The 13545-nt window shown below is 34.6% G+C and overlaps 1 protein-coding gene across 4 annotated transcripts in view; it reads left to right on the plus strand.

The window, feature by feature from the left end:
- YTHDC2 (YTH N6-methyladenosine RNA binding protein C2) overlaps positions 1-13545 on the plus strand; it is an 80518-nt gene that overhangs the window by 40741 nt on the left and 26232 nt on the right. For all 4 annotated transcript variants that reach the window (XM_028849660.2, XM_028849661.2, XM_028849662.2 and 1 more), the window contains 7 exons: positions 1249-1331; positions 6430-6535; positions 8356-8475; positions 8840-9112; positions 11154-11280; positions 12378-12583; positions 12986-13181. In XM_028849660.2, coding sequence (XP_028705493.2) covers positions 1249-1331; positions 6430-6535; positions 8356-8475; positions 8840-9112; positions 11154-11280; positions 12378-12583; positions 12986-13181 — 1111 coding nt within the window. The remainder of the gene's footprint in view (positions 1-1248; positions 1332-6429; positions 6536-8355; positions 8476-8839; positions 9113-11153; positions 11281-12377; positions 12584-12985; positions 13182-13545) is intronic.

The raw sequence follows: 13545 nt of genomic DNA on the forward strand, positions 1-13545 counted from the left end.
TTTTGGTAGATAACATTTGCTGAAAAAATGAAAGTGGGAAAGATAATTGATTTTTCAAGGGAAGAGATATGATTCATGTGTGGAAAGCAAATTATGTCTAAATTTAGTGAGTATAAATCATCATTTTTAATGTGAAAAAATTAATTGCCTTATAATGTTTTCAATGTAATTTGAAGGAATATTTTATAGAAAATAAAATTTTATTATAAAAATTGGCCATATGCATTATAATTGAATGCTCTAAAGATGGGATAAATTTTATTTTTATATAATCGTACATTTTACTTAAAAATCTTAATGGTGAGCCAACGAAAATTCAGATTTTATTGCCCTAAAATTACCTAAAGTGGATAAAGTGGGTTTTGAATATTTTAGAAAGTTCCTTTAGGTGTTATTTATTTATTAAGTAACTGAAATTTAAACATGGGTAGTGTCAAAAGTTATTTAACATACAAAATTGACAAATGTAATGTTATATTAAAAACTAAATGAGAAGCTTGTTTCCTAAAAATTTTAAAAACTATTATGCAAACATTTTTATTTGCTCTCTGCAGTTATTTTATGAAAGGGAAAGTATAAGTACCGAGTGACTGAAATATATGTTCTAGTTAGGCTTGTATTTCTTTTTAAAGTATTTCTCTACAATAAATTTTCACTATAGGTTATTTGAAGAAGTATGTGGCTAATAATGGTTCTTTTTTACTTTCTTCATTGTAAAATTCAGGAAAGGCTAACTTTGTTAGTAGCTCAACAGGAGGTAAAGTGGAAGTGTTTAAAAATATTTCTCTTTGGGATAAGGTTATTGATGGTTATTCTTACTCCGCAAGGTTAGGTCCCTGAAAAGTATTTCAGAAAATGTCTTTCCTTGATCTTCTTATTCTTCACAATGATGCAAATCTGATAGAAAATGACCTCAAGGGAATAGGTCAGTTCTCTCCAATCTTGATGTCTTACGAGAGCTGGCTGCCATTATCCAACTGTGGCAGAGAGCAACAGATAGCTCAGCAGAGCACAGAATGGGAAAGTTATTACAGCTTTTCTGAGTTTAGTTTTTAAATCCTTTTTTCTTAGTGTGTTTATAATCAGAAAATCAGGGTTTATTAAAAATCAGTATTGCTGTTTTAATTATTTAATCAAGAGAGGACCTTGAATTAAACTTGGCATGTTAAAATATGTTGATAACATTTCTTGCTATTACCTTTTAAATACCTTTTATAGTCTAACATAAAGATGGTTTAAATATTACAGAAATCCTTTGATGCTCTGAATTTTGTTACAATGTTAAAAATGGTATGGATTTCCAAAGCTAGTGCCATACAGCGGAAAGGCAGGTAATGTATATTTAATGTATATTCATTCAATTGCCTGTAAAATGGAAACATTTTTATATGTATTACACATTTATCACATATTCCACTTTTGATAAAATAATAGTTTTCATGTTAAAATTTTTATATTATTTTTGCAAAGCAAGCCATTTTAATACTTCTTTAAAAGTTGAATTTAGGTTATGTTAAAATTAAAAACTTTTACCTAAATGTACATTCAGATGTAAGAAGCTTAAAAAACAAAACCAAAAAGGCTAAACATATGCAATATAGGACAAAGAGCTAATTTCCTTATCATATAAAAAAGCTCTTTGAAATCAACTCAAGACCAGTTATCCAGTTAAAATGGATAAAGGGCACAAATAGGGAATTTACCAAAATAAAAAATATGCATGTTCTACTAATACATTAACCTCACATATACTACCTAATATGTATCAAAATAAATGCAAATTAATGAGATATTATTTTTTGACTCTCAGATGGGCATTGATGAAAATGTTTAACAGTATGTACAGCATAGAGGAAAAACATGGGCCAGTAGACTTTCATATTTTACTGATGGGAGTATAGATTGGTGTGACTTCTCCAGAGTGTAATTTGAAACTATCTAAATCTACTCTTTCACCATAGATTCCACTTCTCATAATTTATCCTGAATATGCTTGCACATGTGTGCAAACATATATGTTTAAGACTGCTCTTTGAAGCATTGTTTATAATAATGAAAAGTCTGGGAACAGTGTGGTGTCCATCAATACTGAAGTGATTAAATAAATTGTAGCCACACAGTGGCTTTCTAAGTAGCTGTTAAAAGGAAAAATGTAGATCTATGTGTTCTTATGTGGAATGAGTTTTCAGGATGCATTGTTAATTGAAAGGATATAGAACAAAAGTAATCTTTTGTGGTGAGAAAAATATTTGTATATTTGTGTATGTATTTCGACACAAATGCATCGAGAAGTCTGGGAGAAACATTAAAAAACAATGAATGGTTATTTACTCTGAGAAGGAGGATTTGTGGGGGTCTTGGAGTAAGGAGACAATTTTATTTTTTTTTTGTAATTTGGTTATTTTACTATGTGTTTGGGTTACTTTTTAATTTTCAAAAGATAACATTAAAAGACTTTTCAGTAATTATCTTGCATTTTATTATAATTAGCAAGAAAACATGAAATGCTGACTTTAAAAGAATGCCTCATATACTGAAGACTCATACGCATTATTTGTTTACCTTGTAACTTCATAGAGTGCCCATGAGGGCTTTGTTGTTGTTATGTCAATTGTTTTCTTATGACCAATAGTGGCTTGATACATTAAGCTGGACTTATATGCTATTAATAGTATATTATTGTAGGTAAGGCTGGGTGTGGTGGCTCATGCTTGTAATCCTAGCACTTTGGGAGCTTGAGGTGGAAGGATCGCTTGAATCTTAAGAGTCTGAGACTAGCCTGGGCATCATAGTGAGACCTTGTCTCTACAAAAAATTTAAAAATTAGCTAGATGTGGTGGCACAGGCCTGTGGGCCTACCTACTTGGGAGGCTGAGGTGGGAGGATAATTTGATCCTAGGAGGTCGAGGCTGCAGCTGCCATGAGCTGTGATCATACCACTCCACTCCAGCCTGAGCAACAGAGCCAGACCCTGTCTCAAAAACAAATAAAATAACAAATAATATATTATTGGAGATGAAGGCCAGAACTGTAAAAATTTTCATTGCCATTTTTCCACAAATGTTTATCAAAAGCCTTCCCTTTGCACGTATTATGGATACAGTGATCAATAAACCATAGCCAGATAGGTAAAGCTGGAGGTAGGGCAGATGTTGCAGTCCATATGGGAGTCGAGTAAATTAAGCAATTTTAATACAGTGTTATCTGTGCTACAACTGGATGTTTCCCGAGTTGTTAAGATTGAATCTGAGACAATTGTGAATAAAGGGGGAGTTGCGGAAAGCCATTTCCAAAAGGCAGAGGGAAAGTATAACCAAGTATACTTATTTGCCTAAAGGCAAGAGTGAATAGGAAGGATATTTGGATGGAATTTAGTTTAGAGAATAGTGAAAAATGAGCTGAAAGTTGGAGACAAGTTCTTAAGGACCATTTTGAGTTTTCTCTCTTTTTTAAGAAAATAAACAATGGGATAACATGATTATAGTATCCGTTCAGCTCTCTGAAGAATGGATTGGCAGAGACAAAAATGATGGTAGGAGGACCCAGTAGGAGGCTCCTTCATTAGTACTTTCCTATAATAAGGTAGAGATGAAATAAAAATAAATAGATAATTAATTCAAGAGATACCAAAGAAAGTAATGTTGGTGATTGATTGTGTATGTAGGGGGTGAGGGGTAAGGAAGAGAGTGGAGTTAAGGATGTCATCCAGGTTTCTATCTTAGAAAATTGAACAGTAGTGCCATAGTCAGATAGGGAAAATGGGAAGAGTGTTTTTACTGGGGAGAATGAATAATTTTTGGTTATTTTGAGTTTGAGTTGCCTGTAGAAAATCTAAGTGATTGGGAGGCTGAGGCGGGCAGATCACAAGGTCAGCAGTTCGAGACCAGCCTGGCCAACATTGTGAAACCCTGTCTCTAATAAAAATACAAAAATTAGCCCTGCGTGGGGGTGGGTGCGGGAAGAGTGTTTTTACTGGGGAGAATAATTAATTTTTGGTTATTTTAAGTTTGAGTTGCCTGTAGAAAATCTAAGTGGATTGGGAGGCTGAGGCGGGCAGATCACAAGGTCAGCAGTTCGAGACCAGCCTGGCCAACACTGTGAAACCCTGTCACTAATAAGAATACAAAAATTAGCCCTGCATCGGGATGGGCGCCTGTAATCCCAGCTACTTGGAAGGCTGAAGCAGGAGAATTGCTTGAACCTGGGAGGCGGAGGCTGCAGTGAGCCGAGACCACGCCATTGCACTCTAGCCTGGGTGACAGAGCAAGACTCCGTCTCAAAAAAAAAAAAAAAAAAAAAAAAATCTAAGTGGAGCTGTCTAAGAAGTTTCTGAAGTATAGGCCTAGAATTAGGATAAGAAGATATAATACAGATGGAAATTGAGGTTATGAATATAATTAAAGTTACTTCAGGGGAGAGGGTAGTGTAAGAAGAACAGATGGCTGAGGGTTCAATCTCAGAGGACCCATAAACATTTAAAGACTGGGCAAATATAGAAATCTCTCAGAGGAGCCTGGATAAGTCAGAGGCTGAAGGGAATAGTGTAGGGAGGTATAAGGGGCCTTCAAAAACTTTATGGAAAATACATCTTATGAAAAAATTATGCATCGAGTTCAACATTTTTTTGCACCAGAATAAACTCATATTAACTTGTTATAATATATCTGAGCAGGATCTCATTTAAAGCACTAAGAAAGATAAGACATCAGTTTGAAAAAAGCCCCTATAAGAGCAACATGAATTCTTCTAAAGTTGAAGTAAGAGCAAATAGCACATTTATGGTGACAGTGCCCTGAAGAAATCAGCAGTTTACAAATGGATAACTCATTTTAAGAAGGGACGAGATGATATTAAAGATAAAGCCCATAGCAGCAGACCATCCATGTCATTTGTGAGGAAAAAAAAATCTCATTTGTGCCCTAGTTGAAGAGGACCAACAATTCACAGCATAAAAATAGCCAACACTATAAACATCACAGTTGGTTCAGGTTACCCAGTGTTGGTTGAAAAATTAAAAGTTGAGGAGACTTTCCACTTGATAGGTGCCAAAACCATCGCCTCTAGATCAGCTGCAGACAAGAGCAGAGCTTTCAATGGAAATTTTAAACAATTGGAAGCAAGATCCTGAAGCATTTCGTGAAAGAATTGTAACAGAAGATGAACCATGGCTTTACTAGTATGATCCTGAAGACAAAGCACAATCAAAGTAGTGACTACCAACAGGTAGAAGTGGTCCAGTCAAAGCAAAAGCAGACTGGAGGTCATGGCAACAGTTTTTTGGGATGCGCAAGGCATTTTGCTTATTGTCTTTCTGGAGGGCCAAAGAACAGTAACTTCTGCTTATTATGACAGTGTTTTGAGAGAGTTAGCCAAAGCTTTAGCATGAAAACCCATAGGAAAACTTCATTAGAAAGTCCTTCTCCACCACAGCACTGCTCCTGCTCATTCCTCTCAAGGGCAATTTTATGAGAGTTTTGGTGGGAAATCATTAGGCATCCACCTTATAGTCCTAGCTTGGCTCCTTCTGAATTCTTTTTATTTTCTAATCTTAAAATACCTATAAAGGACCCCAATTTTTCTTAGGGTAATGTAAAACTTCATTGACATAATTACATTCCCTGGACCTTCAGTTCTTTAGGGAGGACTAAATGGCTGCTGTCATTACTTACAAAAGTATCTTGAACTTAATAGTTGAGAAATTTTATTTTTTTTCCTCTTTTAATTCCATTTTTCCACAAACTTTTTGAAGTCCTTTTGTATTTGATGAAGGAAAGAATTGATCAGTAATGTCAGATTTTATAGCGCTTATAATGTGGTATAGTGATGATTGCCTATCTGGGTTGTGAGCTCCATGAAGGCAAGAATATTTCTGTATCTCTATCCCTTAGCATGGCTAGCCCTGCCATTAGCTGATATAGTGACTTTGGGTGATTTTAGGAGACTGCTTTTCTTCCAGGTATTTTTCTGCTGCTTCATAGAATATTATACAAGTCTTTGTGATGACAGGATAAATGGCATTCCCTTGGAGCTGTGTAATGCATAGTTTGTACAACTCTAATCACTGGGCCTGAACACAGTGCTTGATATAAGCTCAGTAAAATTGATTGAATTTAAATTACCAGTATTCATTCATACTTAGTTTTTTGCTCACTTTCATATGTATGCTATTTCTTTTGATTTTTGCCATAACCCTACAAGATATATCAGGTAGGTGTCATTCATGAATCTCACTGTCTACAAAATAATTGAGTCCCAGACTAGTGAAATGCTTTCCAAAATGATTCATAGAGGATAAGAAACAGAATAAGGATTTAAACTCAGGTGTCCTGATCCTGGATCATTTTTCTGTTTCCTAAATCACATTGTGTTTACAGTTTATTATAGCCTTTATTCCTTGTTTGAGTCGTAATCTTGTATTTTATTTTTAAGGGCAGGGCGATGTAGACCTGGAATTTGTTTTCGTCTGTTCAGTAGACTCCGATTCCAGAATATGTTGGAATTTCAGACTCCAGAACTTTTGAGAATGCCATTACAGGTAAAAATTTATTTAAATATGAAAGGCATTTTTGTGGGTGAGGGAAGAGAGGGGCCATTTCAACTTTTATGGATTAGGCCTTTAAAAAATCAATTTGTAAAACAAAATTATTCAATATATATTATGGAGGGTGGCTATGTGTATAACAGAAATATTTTTTCTATATAAGAAAATTTAATTCATAAACCTTCAAAATTTTAAAGAACCACTTGAATGTATTTAAATTATGGTACAGTTTTAAAGTTTAAATTTTTTTTTTTTTTTTTTTTTTGAGACAGAGTCTTGCTTTGTTGCCCAGGCTAGAGTGCAGTGGTGCAATCGCAGCTCACTGCAACCTCCACCTCCCAGGTTGAAGCGATTCTCCTGCCTCAGACTCCCAAGTAGCTGGGATTACAGGCACCCACCACCGTGCCTGGCTAATTTTTGTATTTTTAGTAGAGACGGGGTTTCACCGTCGTGACCAGGCTCGTCTCGAACTCCTGACCTCATGATCCACCCGCCTCAGCCTCCCACAAGTGCTGAGATTACAGGTGTGAGCCACCGTGCCTGGCCATATTTTTTTAATGCAGCATTTTATGAGTTTCAACTATATAGTGTTCACCTTTTAAATTCTCAGAGGGATTAGAAAACAAATTACTTAAGGTCCAAAAGATAATACCCAAATCTCAGTATAAGATGCTGAGATTATCTAGTAGTTTTAGAACTGAGTTCACTGAGATTTTCTGACCTCTGTTAATTGTGTTGTGTGTGTGTGTTTTAAGTTTTCTAACTTGATGGAACAGCCAGACCCTGTAACTTCTAGGGAAGATTAACAGAATGCATTCATTTGATTCTTTAGTGTGTTTGGCTAATGCTGGCTTTCAAACCCTTAAAGAGAGGCAGGATAATGTGTTAAGCATCCATATACCTAAGATGATTTCTCACTTCCCAATGCTTATGTGTGATTTTCCTTTCCTCCTGGGATAAAATTCAGAATTCTTAACAAGAGCGTGAATTAGCTGTTCCTGCCTGTGTCTCCAGTCACAGGCAGGAATAGGTGATTTCTTGTTATTTATCCTCTCTTACACCATTGGTTTTAGTTTCTCAAGCACATCTTTTTTCCTTCTGCCGTAAGGCTTTCACATGTATCTGCTGTCTCCTTAGATTCCTTCCCCTTATTCCTTTTATGGTTACTCCTACTCAATCTTTACATCTTAGTTTTAAGTGTCTTTCTTCAGGAAAACTATCTGTAACTTCGCATGGTCTGCCTCTCCCACCCTTTTCTGAACTTAATTAAGTCATATTTACTTTAGCTCCCTATAGCCTTCATAGCACTGATGATAGTTGTAATTAAGTAATTATATAATTAATTCTTTAAGGTCTGCTATTCACATTACAGTGTAAACTCAATGAGAATGGACACTTCCTTCTGTCCCCTTCTTTTTCTCCAATTTGCACAGGGCCTTGCACCTAGCAAGCACTTAAATATTTGCTGAGTAGATAAAATATTCTAGAATGTAGTAAGTATAAAGGGGAAAATTTTTTTTTTTTTTTTGGACAGTGACTATGAATGTTATGTGTAAGAACAGTGTGAGGAGATGTTGCCAATGGGAGCAATGGCAATCTTTGTATAAGTTGATTGAGGAAGGTATTAAGGTTCTGGCATCTAGGGCAAAGTATGAGCTCATCTTTTACAGAAAGACATTGTTCCTTCTACTGTTCATTCTGATCAGAGACTCTATTAGTCTGTGTTTGGGAACTATAGTTCCCATGATTTCTTTAAATGTTTAGGTTAGTATTCTTTTTAATTTTAAAAAATTATTTACTGTTTTGGTTTATAGGAACTTTGCTTACATACCAAGCTGTTAGCCCCAGTTAATTGTCCCATTGCTGATTTTCTTATGAAAGCTCCTGAACCTCCACCAGCTTTAATTGTAAGGAATGCTGTACAAATGCTTAAGGTTGGTGTCTTCATAGTTTTATTTTACTTGACGTTTTTACTTGAAATTTTAAACTAAATGAAAATATGTCTTAACTAATTTTGTATAATTATTTTTTTCTTCTTGTCCTACTACGTGTGTCCAGATAAACTAATTTTGTACTTTTAAACAATTATCTTAAATGATCATGTACTTTAATACCGTCATGTATAAAACATTAGGTATAGTTCTTTTATATAGTGTGTTAGAAACAAAATATATTTTTATGAGATGTAGCAAAAGAAAATCTGTATTCTTCTCTCTTATTTAGGGGTTTTTAATTATGTGGTTTGATTAAACATAGTGTTTGCTCATGTCAAAATCTGTTCTGTCTCCTTTTACTTAGACAATAGATGCAATGGATACATGGGAAGATCTGACTGAACTTGGGTATCATTTGGCTGACTTGCCAGTAGAACCACATCTTGGTAAAATGGTCCTGTGTGCTGTTGTTTTAAAGTGTCTGGACCCCATCCTTACAATTGCTTGTACACTAGCTTATCGAGATCCTTTTGTGCTACCTACTCAGGCCTCTCAAAAACGTGCAGCTATGCTTTGTAGGAAACGTTTTACTGCGGGAGCTTTCAGTGACCATATGGCACTTCTCAGAGCATTCCAGGTACTATTACTGTCATTTTATTTCTGAAAATGTTGCTGGTTAAACACATTTCTGGGGCAAATGTAGGAATTTTAAAAACAATTTATAAATTTTAAAATTGCATTAATTTTGTTTCATTGTGAAGTCACATTAATAGTCCTGAAAAATACCTTCTTGCTGTTATTATGTTAAAAGAGTTTTGCTCTTTTTTTCTCATTTTCTCCTTATAGGAATATATGTGTGTATTTGTATATATATTTATTTATATTTATGCTTCCATTACCAGGTTTCTTTAAATCATGTCTTGGGCAAGCAGTGTTCTAAAATTTTAGTTAAGAAATACTGTATACTATTTAAAGTACATAGAACAAAGCTTATAAGAAAATTATATTGAATTTAATGTCTATCGATTTTTCTTAGAGTTCTTTCTTGTGTGCTCAAGACACTATGCTGAGAACTTAATTTTGTAAAGCAAAATACAAAAGTCACTTAAAAACCTTTAAGATGATAGTAATGGGAAGTTGAGGAAAGAGGAAAGAAAAGATAGGGAAAATAGGATCCTGGGGAAGATAAATGTAATTTAGAATTTCAGATATGTGGGGAAGAATATGTTATTTCTTGAAAACATAGGCATTGTATTTATCCTTAAATCTTGAATGTAGAAAGTGTCTATACTTCTTTTTTTTTTTTTTTTTGAGACAGAATCTCGCTCTGTCACCCAGGCTGGAGTGCAGTGGCACAGTCTCAGTTCACTGCAACCTCAGCCTCCCCTGTTCAAGCAATTCTACTTCCTCAGCTTCCCAAGTAGCTGGGATTACAGGAACCCACCACTATGCCTAGATAATTTTTGTTTTGTTTTGTTTTTGAGACGGAGTCTCGCTCTGTCGCCCAGGCTAGAGTGTAGTGTCCGGATCTCAGCTCACTACAAGCTCCATCTCCCGGGTTCACGCCATTCTCCTGCCTCAGCCTCCCGAGTAGCTGGGACTACAGGCGCCCGCCATCTCGCCCGGCTAGTTTTTTTGTATTTTTTTAGTAGAGACGGGGTTTCACCATATTAGCCAGGATGGTCTCGATCTCCTGACCTCGTGATCCGCCTGTCTCGGCCTCCCAAAGTGCTGGGATTACAGGCTTGAGCCACCGCGCCTGGCCATTAATTTTTGTATTTTTAGTAGAGAGAGGATTTCACTACATTGGCCAGGCTGGTCTCAAATGCCTGACCTCAAGTGATCTGCCAGCTTTGGCCTCCCAAAGTGCTGGGATTACAGGTGTGAGCCACCATGTCTGGCCATATCTTTTAAAAATCTAACTTTGTTTATGCAGAAGTACTCTTTTTCAGACATAAAAGATTTTTTCAACACATATATGATTTTCAAAAATAATTACAAGCTCTTTTGTATTATCGATCAATGGATGACTCATTGTTATTAATTTGGTATATTAAATACCATATATTATAGTAGATTAGTTGAGTGAGAAGTAGAGGGAGATTTAGAGTAGAATTTCTGTCTGTTCTTTGCTTTTCTCCCAGCTCCTTCAAAAGCAGAGAGAATAAATTATTGCTTCAGTCTTTTAGTTATATATATTCCAAAGCAAGAGAACCTTTTCACAAAGGAGAGCTTTTTATACTACATATAGATGATTTATAGAAATCCTACTTTCCATTCTTAGGTAGATTCCAGGGTTGACATAGAGATTATTTTTTGGAGTACAAGAGTGGCATGATTCTTAGATATAAGTGTTATGAAGCCTTAGTTGAAAACCTCCTACACTTTTGTAGAATAAAATTAGCAGATGCATCTGAGAAGGCAAATATTTTTACATTGTTCGTCATTTAGGCTACTTGACACTTAGTTCTCATTGAGATTTTATAAACTCAATGGCTTATTTGAGTGTAAATTAATGATAAATATTATTTAATCATAAAGTCTTAGGTTTTATAGAATAATTAGAATAAAGCAAATTGACCTTGAGGAATTCATATAGTGATTTGTAGTAACTTTGTTGCCTCACTAAGAAGTGGTTAGTAAATGTGTCTTGTTATGCAATTATTCTCTTTTTATAGGCCTGGCAAAAAGCACGAAGTGATGGGTGGGAGCGAGCCTTTTGTGAAAAGAATTTTCTTTCACAGGCTACTATGGAAATAATCATAGGCATGAGAACGCAGTTGCTTGGTCAGCTTAGAGCATCAGGTAAAGTTTTCCCTCAAAGAGCCTATTTAAGTTACTGAGAGTACCCTGCCCATATTTTACAGTATTTCTTATGTTAACAGATGCTATCTATTATTTTTATGACATTATCATGTTGTACATCTTATATTCATGCATGATTTGTAGACTTCTATATGTCTTCAACTTTTGCTTGTTGATGAAAAAAAGGCTATTGCAGGAGGTGTATTTGAGAAACCTAGGGACAGCATCTATGCCCTTTTGATACTGTTGGCCATGAACAATTTATATTTCTTGGCAGAGATCAATTTAGATCTTATAGTTATTTTCTTTTATCACCATTAATGAATACTTATTTAGTTCTGTGAAATATAAATTTTAAAAAATTGATATGAATGCTGCTCTTCATATTTGTGGAATACAAAAATGACTGGTAATACTTGAAGTCACTGTTTTTTTTTTTTTTTTTTTTTTTTTTTTTTTTTTTTAAGAGGATGCTAGTATTGCTATTACCTTTTAGAATTGCTTTTTTGAGTAGCAAAAAAAAAAAAATTGATGTGATAGTCAGAAGAAAAGTACCGGAGCCTGGATTCATGGGTTAGCTGAAGTGCCAAAGTAATATAAAGAATGAACCACAGAATTTAAGAGTTGACTTGAACGTGAGGAAATATGAAGGACTTTTGAAACTCAAGCAAAAATTACCATATATTTACTTGACTTCATCTACAGAATTAGTATCTATCGTAACCAAAATGTAGTTAATAACAATCAGAAGAATGGTTTGGGTTTCCAGCTATGAATTTAGTTTGTTCTGGCAGCAGATTATGAAGAACTGTATTGCAAGAATGTGCATTTAAAAAAATTTAAGCCCCCAATGATTCTTATACTTACTCCAACCTGAGCAGATCTACACTTCCCTAGAATGTTGGTTCTGTATCTATTTTGGCGGGGGCGGGGGTGGTGGTTCATATTTTAAACAATTTCCAGAGGAGATTCTATTAATTGTTGTGAAATTTGAATATCACAACATTTATATGAATTGTACAAGTTTTTGGAAAAAATACACAAAAATATCTTTTGCAAATTGAAAAAGTTGGTGTGGTTTTTTTTCCTCTCTCTAGGTTTTGTTAGAGCACGAGGTGGTGGTGACATTCGAGATGTTAACACAAACTCTGAGAATTGGGCTGTCGTTAAAGCTGCATTGGTGGCAGGCATGTATCCTAATTTAGTCCATGTGGACAGAGAGAATCTAGTGTTGACAGGGCCAAAGGAGAAAAAAGTACGATTTCATCCTGCTTCAGTTCTCAGTCAGCCTCAATATAAAAAGGTAAAATATTTTGAATGCTCTTGGGTTTTGAGGTGAAACTAATTTAGGCAGTTGACTATCAATGAAAAATGCTCCAAATACCTGCCTGCTTTAAGAAATTAGTAAGTTTTATATATATATGTATGTGTATGTGTGTATATATGTGTGTGTGTATATATATGTGTGTGTGTATATATATAATATTGGAACAACACTTATAAATCTTAGAGTTGGAAAAGGTAACGTGTTAAGTAATGAGTATTTTTGTACAAACTACATGAGCAATGACTTGTTTTAATTTTTGCTTAGATACCAATATGCATCATCTATTTCGCTGAGAGACTTTTTACAGTTTACAAGTATTTCCAGTAAACTAGGTGATAAACACAATTAACAATTTTTTAAAATTTATTTTCTTAATAGATTCCTCCAGCCAATGGCCAAGCTGCAGCAATTAAGGCACTGCCCACGGATTGGCTTATTTATGATGAAATGACCAGAGCCCATAGAATAGCTAATATTAGATGTTGTTCAGCAGTGACACCTGTCACTATATTGGTATTCTGTGGACCAGCTAGATTGGCAAGTAATGCTCTTCAGGAACCTTCGTCCTTTAGAGGTAAGTGTATTATGAAGGAAATAAAAATCTATTTGAAATGAATTTTTTGGTTTTTTTTTACTAAACCAAATGATGAAATTATAAAAATTTATATAGTAGCAGCTCTATTTTGATATACTAAGACTAATTAGGAAATACTAAGTTATACTACTGTTTTTGAAATTTATAAGGTAACTCGATGTTGATATGTGCATTTTTTATTAATCTTGCTGTTGGGAAGAAATTTTTCTTTTCCACTTGAATTTAAATGATAGTTTAACATAAATAAAGGTAATTGTAAAAGAAATAATGATAGCCACCCATAATCTCACTTTTCTCATGCTAACACTTTTTAATGTTACATTTTTTCTACATGTTTACGTAT

Source organism: Macaca mulatta, chromosome 6, assembly GCF_049350105.2.
Source record: "Macaca mulatta isolate MMU2019108-1 chromosome 6, T2T-MMU8v2.0, whole genome shotgun sequence".
NCBI classification, from domain to species: domain Eukaryota; kingdom Metazoa; phylum Chordata; class Mammalia; order Primates; family Cercopithecidae; genus Macaca; species Macaca mulatta.